This window comes from Copadichromis virginalis, linkage group LG2 (assembly GCF_057382275.1).
Source record: "Copadichromis virginalis isolate Kocher_CV1m ecotype Utaka linkage group LG2, C_Virginalis_male_GT1.1, whole genome shotgun sequence".
NCBI classification, from domain to species: domain Eukaryota; kingdom Metazoa; phylum Chordata; class Actinopteri; order Cichliformes; family Cichlidae; genus Copadichromis; species Copadichromis virginalis.
This window is the reverse complement of record NC_140619.1, coordinates 35,232,320-35,249,965: the sequence shown is the minus strand read 5'-3', so window position 1 is coordinate 35,249,965 and position 17,646 is coordinate 35,232,320. Positions and strand designations below refer to the sequence as shown.

The following is a 17,646-nucleotide window of genomic DNA, read 5'->3' as shown; positions in this document are numbered from 1 at the left end:
GTGAGAGACAGAAAAAGAGAACAAGAGACAGGGATACATATGATAAAGACAAGTTTGTGAAATGGGTATCTCAAAAGTGACAGCATGTGACATTTCTTTCTGCAACACAGTCACATTTCTACGTCAGTTAGCATTTTAAAACTCCTGCAATTTAAAGTCAGCCAATGTGAAAGAACATCTTGTGTCTGAAATGGACAGGAAAGCATAATTCAGCTGGAAATACTTCTACAGCTTATTAAGTATGTCACACGCAAATACTATATATATATGATTTAAGCACTTTACTTCCCAGATTGCCTTAGAAAGTTGTCTGTCTGTGTATATATCATATAGCCTCAAACTATAAAGACAAAGTCTTGCAGTACTTTGAATTATGGATGGATATTTACACAGATCTGCTCCTCAGGCACCATCTTTTGTTTCTACTGTGGAGACACAGAACAGAGCTAAAGAGAAAAACAGAAGCAGAAAACAATGATTTGAGTATAAAGAGAAAAAGATGGTTACACAGACTGAGTCAAGGAGAGTTTGGATAATACAGAGAACAAACTCTTTGACAGCAGGCGACCCACACAGGCCTGAGAATGTCACACATGTCTCTGGACGTGTAAAGCTAATATACTGGTCCCACTTCAGCCACTTCAGTGTAGTTCTGGGATATGCATCAGAGGAATTGGATTGACTTTCTTAAAGCCTAGGTAATTAATGGATCTTGCTGTTCATACTTCTTCAAAGCAAGTGTCACTGTTCACAGTTCAACAATCTACTCCTGCTGGCACAAAAGAAGTCTTGTTTTTACTACTTATTGTGATAGTTTTTATTTACTGTCACTGATGTAGTTTAACCATAGAGGGAAAAATGTAACAAACTGCAACAGCCTGGGCTGCTGTCCACTGTGACTTACAAAGTCTGTTAGACACAGAGCTAAGTATTCTAGAAGCTAGAGTCCATGAAAATCATTAATAAGCAACACAAAGCAGTTGAAATGCTGTTGCCATGGTAACAGTGTGACGGGACTGACTTTCTTGCCCAGATTTCTCAGAACGCATAAACTTACATTAAATGCCGTCTTTTCAACGAATGTAAAAGCTAATTTGTTGCCATTCTACCAAAAAATATAAAACATTTTTGTTTTGTTTCTTAATGTGGGAGTTTGTGCTTTTGCAAAGATTTTCAGGAGACAATTACATATTCTTTATAATCTGTGTATCTGTCTACACGGCCTGTTCCATAGATCAGTTTAATAACACAGTTTCCATTCACATCATGCATCAGCATAAATGACATCCTCATGAACAGCTTACGTAAGAGCTGTAGTCTCCCCTCCTTCCTTTGTAAATTCAGTCACGTCCAACTGGAGCTGCAGACAAACTGAATAATACATCTGTAATTCTCCAGCCAGACCTCTGTTAGTATACCACTACTTTATCTCTCTCACCCTCACTTTCTTTCCTCACAAGGATAAGAACGTGTGTGCAAGTCCTTCAGTGAGTAAAGAGAACGTTATCAACAGGTCAACTAATATGACAGGTCCAGAAACTCTGTGCCAAACATGACATTTAAATACAGCAGAATATAGACCAGCACACTGTAGACAACATGTGTGAGAGAGTTCATCTCTTACCAATCACGATGTCTGTAAAGGAAAGCAATTTCTACAATCGTAATACCATACAGAAGGTTGAATGATAAATGAGGTAGCCAAAGAACCTGAATGCCAGAAAGAGCAAGGTGCAGTGACATGCTAGGAGCAGAAAGTTTTTATTTTGTTTTTTATTTTTCTTATACATGGACTTCTCTTAACAAATTCTGCGTACTTGTACTATATGCAGGTATATTTTCTCCCCATAGCTGCATACAGCAAGTATTGAAGCAGGAAAATGAAACATGGAGGAAATGTAAAACAAAATAATGTTAGGCAGGGAGAGAAGGAAGGAAGCAATGGTAGGCTGCAAAAACCAAGACCACTGAACCACAGGCAGAAGCATAGGAAACACGGGAAGGAAGGAGAGGGAGGAGGGGTTTGCTGACTTGACAGTCTGTGGATGAGTAGATCACTCTTTAGTCATGGATATGAAACATAATCTTCACAGCCTTGTGTTGTTTTGTTTTGCTTTATTGGGCCAGTTTAAGTGGAAGCACATACTGAAATCGCCTAGTCATTGAACTCATTAGGGCAGCAGCTGCCTCCATCTATAACCCCTTTTCTTTTTGCACTTTGTTTTGGTCTGTGCATGCGCCTCAGGGTGGCAATGACCGAGTTAATGGTTTGGGGTAGGGAGGGGTGGACAGGAGCTACAGATGCTATGCTCCTCAGTCCAACATAACGGGTATGCAGGCAGACACACATACGCTCACACAAACACGCACTAAACTGGACGAGGCCCAGGGAGAGACGCCGTCCTACAAGTTCTCTGCTAGCGAATATCCCCTCAGCACTGGGTCGTCTAATATGCCCAACACGCACACTTGCACGCACGCCTTCGTGCACAAACACACACATGCAGAAGCGCACCAGATGCTCTCTAAAAATGGAACAGAAATTTTGAAAAAAAACTTCGTTTGGAGGGACAGAATATGAAGAGGGGGTGAGATGAGAGTGGCCGAAAGAAGCGAGGAGCATCAGCAAATCAAAACAAGGAGGGGTGCAAACAAACCTTCGGGTTCTGCGTTCTCTTTGTGGGCGACTTGCTTCAGTGGGCAGCAGAAGATTTCGTGACACTTAGCACGAAAGGGGGACCCTTTACTCCTTATATCCGCAGAGTGGATGGAATCCTGCCGTAACATAATGTACTCCTGGGTACCTGGGGCAGCGTCATCCTGGACTGCGGTGTGCCATAACAGAATGAACTGGGGTTAGAAACCACATAAAAACAAAAGAAAACAACAACAACAGCAAAAACACAAGCAAATAAAAAGGCATTAGCAACAGCAACAGCATTAAATAACGGTACTAAAATGCATACTGACAGGCAGAGCAGGGAGAGAGAGTACAGGAGGATAAAAGAGAATAAGAAAGAAATAGACAGGCTCAGATAAAGAACACTAAGATCACAAAAATAACTCAAATAACAGACAGACAAATAAACAACAGTGGGGGTTGTGTTATATATATCCTTAGTCTCTGAAAAGGAAAAGTGTTAAAATAACACAAAGAAAAGATAAGGGGACCAAGAACAGTTCAATGTTCAAACTCAGTGTTATGGCAGGTTTTTAGCAGGCACTGGACCAGCACTTAAATGAGGTGATTGGGGTTGGGAGAATAATATTAAGTTGTGGACAAGCCAAAGCAGGCAAACGTGCAGTCTGCTACAGTATATATGAAGCAAGCATCCCAGAATCTTAAGGCCCCTTTCTGACAACATATCCACCCCATTTATTTTGAGTAGGCAAGCAAATGCAAGGCCATGCACAACCCCCCAGATCACACTGGGTGGCCACATTTGCTTTCATGAAATCATGCTTGGGACAAGTGACATTAAGGAGAGTTTTTATAACTTGACTCTGCATGTCTCTATAGGATTTCTGGGGTCTTGTGAAGATCCTTGTGTTTCTGATTCGGTCTGGACTGGGCCTAATGCATCCGTCCTCTTTCAGGCACAATGCATGGGCTTTAATCATTGACCTATTTTCTCTCTGTTGATGGATTAGCTACAAGCAAACCAGTCCAAATAAATTGTATCTTTTTATCCTAATGGATTTCAGTGTCATGCCTCTCTCTGACACACTTATTATTAAATGAAAATGACAAAAGAGAAGGCCATTAATCATCTGCCTCCACTGAACCACAAATAGGAGTAATACCCTGTTCATCTATGACATGTGTGACCAACATAATTATCTTCCATTTGCAGAAAAATGACATTATGAATAATTCCAAGGTTTTACATATAACTCATGACTCATTTTCCCTCACATTCAACTGATGATCTGATATTAAATCTTTTTGTATTGCATGTAAACTTCAGTCAGCCTCATCCAGAGGGCTAATCCATGAATTGATAAATACAAACTCAGATGTACAAACACGTACACAGACCCTCAGCACACATTGATGTGGATGCACTGTACTTTAACACCTAGTATGTCAAGGTACATACACACCTCACACATATCTTGAAAAAACATCTTGTACTCTTGTTTTGACTGTTTAATATTATACCTGTCATTTATTGACCTTGATATGTTGTAACCATATGGAGGAAATCCTGACAGAGCAGTGTGCAATCCACTATGACTTCCAAACTCTAAGATTAAAAAACAAACAGCATGAAAAAGTATATAAGCAGCACATGGCCTTACTTAATGTTTTTAACTAGTCTTCAAGATAACCTATAAGTTACTGAACACTGTGTTGTAGAGATAAAATGTTCTTCATCTAGTCTATGTGCTGCACACCAGCAACAAATCAACAATCCCAAACATATAGCTAGACTAAAAAAGGAAAAGGAGTCAGAGCCCTGAACGTCATAGACATCTGTGGTTACAAGAATCAACACGAGGCACCCAATGCCCTTACAGCCAAAGAAAGCTGTTGCAAGTTCTTTATGATGCTGAAGAACAACCAACCTTCCAAGTAAAAACTATGCAGGTGTACATGGACTTTACTACTTTAAAGATCATGGGTGGGTCCATAAAATATTAATTTGAGTTTATTCTCACTCACTCATTCTTTTAACTCATATTTTTATACTTTGTTTGAAGTCACTTGGAAAAGAAAAGTTAAATATAAGCTAGATTTTTTTTTAAATGTCCTAAAGCATCTTCACTTTTAGTCACTAAAATGTTTTCAGAGTGTGCTGTATTGTTATTAATGTACTCATAAATTGTTTGACTTTCCTGAACTGTTGATTATGGTGGGGTTTAATGGAAACAGTGGACTCTGTATAGGAGCAATATGTCTATCAGCAAATGGCAATCAGTGTGTGATTATAGTTCAAAAATCCAACTTAGGCAACATTATGACTATGATTAAGATTGTTGTTGTTAATGTTAATAATTATAATTGTTATTATTAAAATTATATATATAAAAAAAAACACCCAGCACGCCCCTGCGGGCGGTTTATCCTTCAAGCTCGGGTCCTCTACCAGAGGCCTGGGAGCTTGAGGGTCCTGCGCAGTATCTTAGCTGTTCCCAGGACTGCGCTCTTCTGGACAGAGATCTCCGATGTTATTCCCGGGATCTGCTGGAGCCACTCGCCTAGCTTGGGAGTCACCGCACCTAGTGCTCCGATTACCACGGGGACCACCGTTACCTTCACCCTCCACATCCTCTCGAGCTCTTCTCTGAGCCCTTGGTATTTCTCCAGCTTCTCGTGTTCCTTCTTCCTGATATTGCTGTCATTCGGAACCGCTACATCGATCACTACGGCCGTCTTCTTCTGTTTGTCTACCACCACTATGTCCGGTTGGTTAGCCACCACCATTTTGTCCGTCTGTATCTGGAAGTCCCACAGGATCTTAGCTCGGTCATTCTCCACCACCCTTGGGGGCATCTCCCATTTTGACCTCGGGACTTCCAGGTTATACTCGGCACAGATGTTCCTGTACACTATGCCGGCCACTTGGTTATGGCGTTCCATGTATGCCTTGCCTGCTAGCATCTTGCATCCTGCTGTTATGTGCTGGATTGTCTCTGGGGCATCTTTACACAGCCTGCACCTGGGGTCTTGCCTGGTGTGATAGACCCCAGCCTCTATGGATCTTGTACTCAGAGCTTGTTCTTGTGCTGCCATGATTAGTGCCTCTGTGCTGTCTTTCAGTCCAGCTTTGTCCAGCCACTGGTAGGATTTCTGGATATCAGCCACCTCCTCTATCTGCCGGTGGTACATACCGTGCAGGGGCCTGTCCTTCCATGATGGTTCCTCGTTTCCCTCCTCAAGCTCCCAGGCCTCTGGTAGAGGACAGGAGCTTGAAGGATAAACTGCCCGCAGGGGCGTGCTGGGTGTTTTATATATATATATATATATATATATATATATATATATATATATATATATATATATATATATATATATATATATAATTGTAACAGAGGAATTATGACTTGATAATAGTTACACCAAGACTCCAATCACAGTGGAAAAAGCCAGCTTATTGGACTAAATAAACAACCTTTTAGCAAGACCAGAGTCCTAAACAATGACCATAAACTCTAAAGTTAGTACAGAACGTCCCTTGCTTGGCACAGTATGTGTCTCCTCACATATTTAATAGATAGATACGCAGAGCATATATTCAATTTTCCACACCTGGAACAATCAGTTATCACATAAATTGTGTCCTGCACAACTCAGCGGCATGTTTGCTCCTCTTTGATGCTCTCAGATAACCTTTCTCCAGTAGTTCAACTCAGCAAAAAATATATTTATATATACCGGTAACTTTTCATATAAATAAGTAGCTCAGACTGATTCAAATAGCAACACAAAACAATGCCAGAAAGGAGTCAGTCAAGAGAATATTCAAATATTCGCTCCATCTTTTAGCAGTTTTCTCCCTGTCCCATGTTTGCTTTGTATTCTTCACAAGAAAACTAAACATAGACTCTTTCGCCATTATTATAATTATTCCAAAGCTCGATAGAGTTAAGCTGTAAACCATTTACTACATATTTAATCCTTTATATCATTTTTACTAAATATACCTTTCTGAGGTCACTGCTGATGTAGAAAATGGGAACGGGTGTAAAAGACAGGGAGAAAAGACTCTTGAGAACTACAACAAATGTCTAATTACAGCCAGCAATTATTAATGAGCCAGCTAACTGTTGGCTCATTAGAGGTAATAAAAAAGAGTGACGATGGGGCTAAGAGGACGACTGCAAAGGAGGGGGTAGGCACTATGTTTTACAGCTTTCATCCTCTCCCCGGCCTTGATGAAGAACGCATATTTGGGAATGAAGGACGCATGATGGATGATACAGCGAGGCTTGGTACCTCACTCTCCATCAGGACAGCCACTCACAGACAGAGTGAAATGTCAGCCAGGTTCGTGATAGTCCGTGATCTATAGACACCAGTGCTGCCGCACTGGACCTCCAGCAAACTGCAATAGATATTCCTGCCCCTCTGACAGGAATAAATCTAACAGTAAGGAGAAATACTTACAAATAAAGTGCAGGGCAGTGCAGGATATATCTTGCTTTGGTTAGTTGAACATCTATTTAACACCCCCTACCATTAGGTCATGTGTGCAACAGTACAGTAGATGTGCTGCGTATTTATAGTATGTAGAATAAAGTAAGTAAGGCACAATAACAATGTTGTGCTCATTTTCATATTTGGGTTTATCTATGTTACTGTGGGACAAAGGAGCAGGCTTAATATGAACAGGTATTATTGTTCACATGCTCAAACTTCCATCTGCCATGGTCAAATGAGGTTCAAGGACAACCAACTGATGTAGTGTCAGATCTAGAGAAATGGCTTTGACTTCCATAGGTGCACTGGTAATTTGCACCAGTTACTCAAGTCATGGCTTGTATCCATCACGAAGGCGACGCACATGCATCACGTGCTTGACAAATAGCATACTCACTAAATTAGAATCAAAATTAAGCACAGAAAACGGGTCTGTAGCCTGAGGTTTGTGTTTCAAAAATAGCCTGGCCTCAATGTAGTTTTACAAGAAGCAGAATCTAGCACATTGTCTTCTGGGATGCTTTTGGTTCAGCGTGGCTCAATCTCAAGAAAGAATAGTTTTATTTTGGTTGTAAGTCACCTTGCAGGCAGCAGAGAAAGTAAGTCGAGTTGAACTGGAGGTTTTCTTTGAAACGCAGAATGAGCTTGCATTTTTATTCCTGCTCTATCATGCCTCTGAACTGTCACACTCACTTTTTCTTTGTCTCTTTTTCTTTTGCTTCTTTTTTTTTTTTACATAACCAGCAACTTTATGGAGTGGTAGTTTTAAATACCATAAGCTCATCTAATAGATAACCGTTCTAATTACTATGAATCTGATCCAGCCAGAAAAACACTAGCAGCCTTATTTTGTTTTATCTTTCTATATCTATAATAAACCCTAACCAAGGTTTCTGCATTGCTTAGCCTTCATTATGTCTAATAGCTGTTATATTTTATAGATGAATTAAACTTTTAAATTGTGGCTTTAGCGTATGGAGAAATGTAAAATATTGTGTATGTTTTCAGATAATTTGTCATGCTCCAGTAGTATTATAGTATATTAAAACTTATGTCAGAATCCAATTCCATTAGTAGAAAGAAAGCACAACTTGTAAAGGACCACAGAGCAATTACTCAAATGCAACATGATATGGCCATAGCTCCAGTCATGCTCCCCCAGCAAAAGCAATCCATTTACACCAATATGTACCATGTATAGAAGCTATGAGTCTGCCTCAAAGGGGCGGCAGACATCGTGTCCTATTTATTCATCTAGAAATGAGTAGGTGTTGAAATATTGTGTCTTTTCTCAAACAATAAGCTTCAAAACAATGTGGAAAAAACAGGAAGTCTTGGTCCACTGAACTAAGGCGCAACAGAACAAGGAATTTAAGACGTTGCCATGAGGAGAAAAAGGTATGGCCAAAGGAGGACAATGAGTAGAAGCTTCTGACCAACTCTTCTAGTATGAGCCCAATCGACTGAGTTACTTTTGGTGGCTTTAATAGGTTACTAAAAAGAAAAGCCTTTTTAAAACTGCTGTAGTAACATGCAGAACACTTGTTTCTCTTCTTCTAAAATTGCATCAGTGGTCTTAGAACATAATTTGTGACCCCTGTTGAGGTGTCTTAGCAAGTTACTGTAGGAGTTACTGTGGTAGAGCGCTATCAGAAGTTCTCATAGGATTTTCTGCTTGCAAATTAGTGAAATAAAGGTGTATTTCTGAACAGCGTGGCATTGAAAATAATAGGGTTCAGTATAACAGACTTCCAATGTAGGGATCCCTTAATAATAAGAAGTATAAAAGCTATCATTTATATTTAAAAATGTAAATATTGGTATATGTAATGATAGACAGTATAATATACATAATAGCACCATAACCAATAGCACCAATAGTTATCCCGCTGGCACTCAAACAGTGCAGTATTGCACCTACCATAATACTACCTACTACGCAAGTGAATAAGGAAGAATAAGAATAACTAGCAGGGGTTGACAAAGTTTTTGTCAAAGAAAAAAATAATGGATATTTATGAGAAGTCTAGAAAGATCATTGTAAACCTAAGTGCTTGGTTATTCTTAACCTTACTATAAAACATGCCCTGAGAGTAATTTTTTACATGTAATTTCACCTTTTTTGACACTTTTTTTCTCACCTTTTGCTCTAATGTGCTACTTTGCATGTATGCACACAAGCATTTATAGACGCACAGATGAACATGTAAAATGTTTCATCTCCCTCCCCGTCATGCATTCAAATATTTCTGGGTTCAAACACGCACTCATGCTGAGAGAGATTAATGTTAAAGATCCATTTCACCGCAATTAACAGCTGACGAGAGCAAACTGGATCATAAAGTCTATACTACTGCCTGCTGATTAATAGGCCTTTGACTGCGGGATGACTGAAACATTGTGGGAGGTGGTTCAAGGGTAATAGGATCAACAAAGCCTGAGAGGTAAGTGACTCCAAGTAGCTTATGATATATCTCATGTCAAATCCACTTCAAAGTCACATACGATTTATACTTTCTTTTCACATCAACCCCACGCTCGCTGTAGAACATTACGAATAACGTTACACCGATCGAAAGAACATGTAGCTTGTCCATCACACTATATGGCTTGCCGGTGTTTAAAAGCATATACTTTGATGTGCAGTCATCTTCCCATGGGGATTTTAATAGGAAACATCTGTCTTTTAAGCATAAGACGATTAGCACAGTGTCAACTATCTCCTCCAAAAGCCCTTGGATTTGAAGAAATTAACCAGGCATTGACATGGTAAGAGTGGATATTAAAACATAAAATACATAAAATCTTCATAATCAATTCTGGAAAAACAGACAGTCAATCTTGTTGCAAGATTTAAAAAAATTAAAAAATAAATGTTTTGGTTACATTTTTGATGACATTAAGCTGCCTGTGAAGCTTGTAATTGATTAATTTTCTGGAAGTGGCCGATTGCAGCCTTTTTGTTTTATTAACCAGTTCAGAATGTGATATAATAAAATTACTCCTTAGCCTAAAAAAGAAATTCAAACAGTTGCTGCTTTCAAATGACATGGCAAGTTCATTAATGCACTGCAGAAGTCTGTAGCAGCTGTTTGACTGCTCTTGGCTCCAAGCGGAGCATTTGTTGCTTTTTGATGAAAAAACATGTGATATAGCTATGAATGGGTGAACAGAAAGATGCCACTCGTGTTAATGGATCGATGCACTTAATTAAAGTGGGCAATTGTTCTTCAAAAGCACACCATGTGGTGCACAGAGAGCAAAGGGAGAGAAAAATAAGTAGCATGTAAAACACTTTGCAAAAGCCATAAATGTGTCCTTGAGAGGTCCAGTGGTATTTGTGGCCTTAGATGCTCAATACAAAAAAATGAGAAATTGCTTGCTGCCAACAGAGCACTGTCATCTAGTGAGTTGGATAGAAGGAGGTAATCTCAGTGTGAGACCTGCAGCTGAGTGCAAGAGAAAGAGCGAATCCATGCTGTTGGCCCATGAAGCCAAGTATCATTGTCTGGAGCATAGTAGTTATAGATCTCCTGTAGTCAGTCGGTTTAATCTGACGAGAAAACAATAATTAAAACATTCAAAAGCTGTAAACTAGCATCAGTATTTGACATAATCAATTATTTAAACCCACTAAGTTTGTCATTTCTTGTTGTCCAATAGTATTATATAATGGCATGCAGTGCACCTGCCTTCTAGGTAGCAGTGGCAGCAGTCATCCAATAACTAACTGCACTAACTAATGTCTGAGTTCATGGTTGACTAAGTGCAAATGGCAATCTCACATTCTATATTACACATTACTATAAGTTAGTATGAGGTCATCGGGTCTTGGGTCAGTGTTAAGTAAACTCTACCTCAAACTACATAGAGGTAAAGAGCAAAGTAGACAAAGTACTGAGCGGTTCAAACACTATATCACTAAATTCAAAGTTAAAATTTGAGAAGTTGTGTAACTGGATGTGAGTACCATATAATCATATCACCACTAAGCCTTCACAGGTTGTGACAAGACTCTTTATTAATTACTGCACTGAAATAGTCCTTGAACCAAGCCTTTCCGCCAAGAACACAGTCTCTGGCAGAGCAAATATGGAGGGCAGCATCTTCCTGTGCCTTCTGCCAACCAGATCAGATCCCAGATGGGCATCAAAACCTATCGTACTTTAGTTTATTAATGCACATTTACAGCCTTCACTGTTGTTAGAGGAGGAAAGGTAGCAGAGGGAGAGGGGGCGGAGAAGGAAAGTGGAGGAGTAAAGCCATTTGCACACAAGAGTACGAGGTGGAGAAGAGAAAATCAGGGTGACCTTATTAGTGTGAGTCTATTTACTGAATTTCTGCAGCAAACATGCTGAAGAGTCTTCAAGTCTTTTATGACAGATCAGTATTTTTTAAAAATAACAGCTCCAGGGATGGAAATGAGAAATGTTAGATTTAAAGTTGAAGTGGTCAAGAAAAATGCCTCTCTCCATATCGCTTTGCAGAGATTTGGAAGAGAAAGAAGTCACTGAATACTTTATAGGACCTATATTTTTTAAAGACTAAAAATATGTAAACTATGTAAATATAAAACTCAACAAACTTAGATAAATATTTTAATTTGTGTTTATTAATTTAAAAATAAAGTACTGTTAAATTATCACAGCTGTGGCAACCAAACACTTTAATTAACAAACACCTCAGACACTACAGAATTAAATGTTAAAAGAGTAGTGAAACACACTTGTTTTACAGGGTTTTTTGTTTGGTTTTTGTTGGGGGGGTTTTCCAGCCAAGTGTTGTTCACTCTGCAAAAGTGAACATTACAAAAAAATTACAGAAAATGTGTTTTTGTTAACCTCATTGTGTTGTGACTGTGTTGTTAAGAGCTGCAATAAACACTGTTCCATATGTCTTCTTTGATTAATATACTCTATAAAAGTCCTGCAGTGTGTGTTAATAATGTGTGGGTATTGAGGGGGAGTTTATGAGGAAATGAAATTCAAATAAAAAGTTATGAGCCTCTGGTGAGACCTGGAGATTTATACTGCAATCCATGGTTTTTAAAGCCACGTCTGGTATTATTCCTTGTAGGAGCTTTAATTATATATTCACGATAGTTTTTTAAGTAAACATGCTGTAGATATGAATATGAAGGATAAATAAAACTGGGTAAAATTTGGAGAACATGTGAAGCGGGACAACTTCTACCAAATTAATTTTTTTAAAAGCACGGGGATCAGTTAATAGCTTCTTTTAGGACAATATCAGGTAATATAGCTAACCCTTTCTGCTATATTAACATGTAATTAACATACTGTCAAATTCTAAATTGACCCAAGAGTCCCAGCTTGCTTGCCCTTGATGTAGGATTACATAAAGGATCCAAAATCCAGACATTCAGAGAGAAGAGATTTAGGAACAGCTAATCCCAAAATCTGAATCATGAAATATATGTGATTGATTTTTGGTGCCTCTGATTCCTCATGGTGTATTTTGGAAGGTTCAGAGGTAGTTTTTTTTAACTGTATCATTTAAAAAAAAAGATATTTGTTATGTTTTATGAAAAAAACTAAAGCAGTAGACTGCCAAAAAAAAGGGCAAAACAAAGTTCTGTCTCAACTGTCTGATGATCTGAACTGGAACAAATCAGGTTATTCCAGAACAGTATGGTGCAAGAGTAACAGGAGGCCTTAAAATAAGGGAAACTTGATCTTCTATTGGCTTGTATGCTTTGCATTAGTATTTACTCAGTGTCAGTAATTTTCAGATATTTGATATTGTTTTACCCCTAACACTGATCAGCAAAACCAATTTCTATTTTTTTTTTTTTGATGAAGATGGTAATTTTTTCAAAATTTATTATAATATAGAAAATAGATAAAGACTATATGTAATAGATACAGTTATGCTTACCAAGATGGTAAATGTAAAAGGTAAATGTAGAGAATATAATGTACCACTTTGGAAAGTTTGTCCTAGAAATTAGATTATGTATTTGCAGATCCATTAATTTCTCATTGTATTATTAGAATATGAATTGAACTACATATTCCAGTTCTTGTCATGTGACAATTGACAAATCCTGTTCATTCGCAGCTGTTACACACCCTCAACCTTTCCTACTACATAAGCCAACATCACAGCTGCTGAACCATCATGTGCTCAACATACTCTCCCAAACACACCCAGCTACATTCTCAAATGTTCAACCAGTAGAAAATGGCACATGGGGACATTTAAAGTGGTGTTGGTAGCAGTCATCAGTCATAGTATTGCCAAAATAGTTCATATGATGTTCAGCACATCCCTAGATGCCATATTCACACAGAAAAAGAATGTTTCTTTTCTGGTGCTTTGCTCCTGTATAACAGTGTCTGCATTTGTGAAATCACAATTATTTGAATTTTTGTCTGTTGTTTTGACACTTTAATAACCGTTTAAAGTAAAACACAGATCCACCTTTTTTTTCCTCTTTTCATCTGTTTTATACCAAGTCTTAGTCCCCAGCATAATACGTCAGTGGGAAATGGTGACTGCCTCACTTTGTCTCCCTGTCTAAATCCTACACAAGCTCTGACGATGGTCTGCCAGCACAGTGAAAAAAAACCTACCTCTTCTGAGGCCTCTGTCACTTTGAAGAAATCAAACTGGAGCTGTAGCACGTAACACCCACGTCACAGCACGACAGCGCCGACAACAATTTCATTCCGGCTGTTTATGGTGAGCTCATTGTCTCTGGTCATCTTGGCTCTCGTGTTTCTCACAGCTGACTGACTCAAATGTGATTGTGTACGTTGAACAAGCCTGCATACCGCAGTTTGCATGGGAGGGAGTATCTGGGAAGTCCATCTGCCCAAAGGGCCTAGGGGCATGTGAAGACTATGCTTGTGTGTGTATTTTTATATTCATGTTTTACCTTTATGAGCCAGGACAGTTACGGAAAGTGAGGACATTCCTGCTATTCCTCTGTTTGAACTATCAAAAGCCCATTTCACAGATAAGTCAGAGTTAGGGCTTTACACATAATACGTTTATGTGTGATAATAAAATGTGCTATATAAGCTGCCACTGCTAATTGGAGGGCATTTTAACCCATTGTTAGATCGTTGCTAAATAAGAACCTACAGGGGTCTAATATTTACTTGGATGCCAAATCCTTGTGGTGTAGGACTTTACAAGAGAACACATACATCATACTAAGATGTATATATAGTTCCAAGACATAATCGAGACTCGACAATAGCTAAAATTATTAGCCACCATTTCTTACTGACATCTACTGATATCTTATGCTGGGTACTAAGGCTTGGTACACAGATGGAAAGTATCTAAGTATTTTTTTGAAAGTGACTTTCTATTGGCTGCTAGGGCTTTTTATGTGTTTGTTTGGCGACCGCCTTTCAAAGACCCTCAAAATTCAAGTTGTTCTTTATCTGTGGTGCTCTCTTCATGTTTTTTGATCTTATCATTTGAAGTTATCATATGGTAGTTGATATTGAATATATTTTTCATACAGTCCCCCGCCAAGAATTTTTTAAAGTGCCCATCTTTTTACAGTTTCAAGGACAACTTCCAAGATGTTTCCGTGAAACGGGCTACCTGGTGCATTAAGTTACTGTAGTTTTATGTCACAGCTTGAAAACCTTGTTTTGCATAAAGCTAAATAAAGTTGACTATTTATGGTTCAAATATTTTGCCAGTTTAACTACAGAGAGAACTTTTTGGGTGGGTTTCCAAGCAGGTGTGGCAATGTCTCTCTAATTTATCAGCATATCTTGTGTTACAAGGAGGGTGGTTGAATCTAAAACTTTAAAAGAAAGCAAATGTTTGAAATGAAAGACAGTGTGATAAATAAACTATGTCTACAAAGTGCTGAAGCTGAGTGCAGTTCTGGTTCTGACTTCTTACCAGGTTGACATTCTGAGTCTGTGCGTGTGTTTTTGTGTGCGTGTTTGGAAAGGATAGGATGGGCATCAGATGACGCAACAGTACCAGCATTTTATGACTACACAGAAGCCATTACAAAGTTGAAGAGTACAGCGGAGAGAGAGGGAGAGAAATGGGATGAGTGTAGGATTTAGCTTCACACCAAGACATAAATTATGCATTCGGGCCATCCAGACATGTAGTTGTGTATCTTTTATGAATGCCTTACAGAGGCAAAGCAAGTTTAGCTAACATTTCAGTGCTACACATTAAGTGAGAGAGAGAGTGAGCGAGAGTGGTAGATGTAAAAGGGGCATTGGGGGGGGGGGGGTATTTTAGCAGTAACGTCTGACACAACCTATGATAAAAGCTGTCATCCGAGAGCAGTGCAGCAAAAAAGGTTCATTCCATCCGTCTTATGTGGGCACTGCACTTGAAGGATTTAAAAAAGTGATACATGGAGTAGAGTTCTCCCACTCTCGCAGTTTGATCCCAAGTGAGCGTTTTATAGGAATTGCATCCAGTCATAAACAAACAGGGCAAATGGCACCATCTGTGCAAACTGGATGAGGGGGTTATCATTTTAAGTCCTGCAGATAGTGACCATTAAAAAACAGGACCACTATAAAAGACCACACTTTTTCATCAAGTGTCATCTCCTTTGATCTTAAAGAAAAGATACATGTGTGTCAGCATGTAACCAACTATAAGTCCAGGTGTAGTTGTACTGCCAGTAGTAGTAAATATAAGTGGAAAAACTGTGCACATGTGCGCGTCCAATGCTGAGTGAAGCTCCAGGCTAGGTTTACTATCTAGTGTTTACAGAGAGCCTGATCAGAGGGATTACAATTACACAGGAACTGCTTAAGACAGCTGCTTTACTCAGTGTTATCAAGCCACCCACACTCACCATACGCTGACACCTAACAACACGCACAAGTGGTAAATGGAAATCTACACCCTTCCTGGTATTTACGAGCACTTAAAACAGTAACAGGTGACGATCTGGGGTGCTGGTAGATTTATTGACAACATTTCTCCAGGGATTACTGGCATCCGGACATATCAAACAACAGGCAAGTAACATAGCATCAGAAAATACCTTTGTTTTTCAGTCTGTATGTCATACTGCAATTTCTTGTAACTATTCAATTTTAAGGCACTAATAGTGAGCATCATTCACAAGTATGTATGAATAGTGTAGACTTAAACAGAGACAAAAGACATGGGTTTTGCCAGTTTGACAGTGTTTACTGGGATTGGAAATGAAGACAGAAATAGCTTAAGCCAAATCAGATCCGTTCTCATACTTATTTATTTATTTATTTATTTTACAGAAACATTTTTTACAGTCACTCCAACTTGTTATATATTTGAACAATGAGAGACATCTGTCTTAATCTTGCTCATCATTTGCCCTAGGCTAGGTAGCCTACCTAAACACTCTCAAAACACTCGCTTACTGAAATACATCAATTCAGCCCAAAAATCAAATAACTTTTTTTTTGTTGCTCTATTTAAAATGTGACAATTTGGTTTCTAACAAATGTGGTTCAGCTCAACACCTCCCAAGAAAATCAAATACACTAGATTTAGTCTGATCTGCCTCAAAATAAGCTTTTCTCCAGTGTGACAGAATGAAATAAAACTACATCATAGCAGTTATCCAGCAACTATTTTTAACACAACACAAAAAGCTGCCAGATTATTTAGTGATATCATGTGAGACTAAATGTCAGCTCCAGGGAGGGGAAAGAAAGCACCAGTTGTTGGTCATCTCCATGATGTTAAAGTGCTTCTGTAACTGAAAACCACTGGTTAGCCTGCCACACTTTTCCAGAACATTCTACACTGCAGGGTTTGAGGAATAACTGGTGAGCCTCACTAAAATGCTCCAGCTTCATTTTTTATATGCTTTCATTCATTTCATTCAGACATTCACCCACTGATAGATTCCTGTTGCCTGAATGGATTGCTGAAAATAAAGTACCTGGCCCATGCCTGCATCCTCTTCCTCCTGTAAAGAGAGATTACTGTGTTCTTCCCTCATTAATGGTGCCACAGCTGTTTGATTTTTGTGTATTTAAACAGCCAGCACTGATGAGCAGGCACCAAGGCCACAAAACAGTAAACCTGCTTACAGCATTGCAGATAATTGCTATGACAACATCCACAGTGGATAAGACATAGAGCGGCTGGAATAGAAACAAAGCAAATGTTTGCAATGTTCGATCATATGAGGCAGTTTTTCCCATGAGATATGGGCTACAGTATGGTCGATACTTGTTTAATGAGGAACTATTGTATCAATTAGGCACTAATTACTCCATTATAGCTCTTGTGACTTTATAGTTGGGTAGTTTGTTAGTGGGATTCATCCAACAATTAATGCCATGGTGCCATGATTCAAATGCTGCTGACACTGTTCACAAGAGCAAAGTGTATATGTTCTTGTCTGTGCTGTTAACTTCACTTTTGTACACTGAACTTAAGTACAAGGCATGTTTGTCAGCTACATCAGCTATACTGTTATAATAATTATGCGATTGCCATATTTATACAGCAGAGGCTGTTTGCAGCAGTGATGGTAT

At 38.8% G+C, this 17,646-nt stretch overlaps 1 protein-coding gene across 2 annotated transcripts in view; it reads right to left on the bottom strand.

Moving 5' to 3' along the window:
• Positions 1-17,646, bottom strand: part of fgf13a (fibroblast growth factor 13a) — a 97,743-nt gene that overhangs the window by 46,612 nt on the left and 33,485 nt on the right. Inside the window, exon 3 of one of the 2 annotated variants that reach the window (XM_085432662.1) lies at positions 2,658-2,825. The exons of the other annotated variant lie outside the window; for it this stretch is intronic. Coding sequence (XP_085288788.1) covers positions 2,658-2,825 — 168 coding nt within the window. The remainder of the gene's footprint in view (positions 1-2,657; positions 2,826-17,646) is intronic. 2 annotated transcript variants of the gene reach the window in all.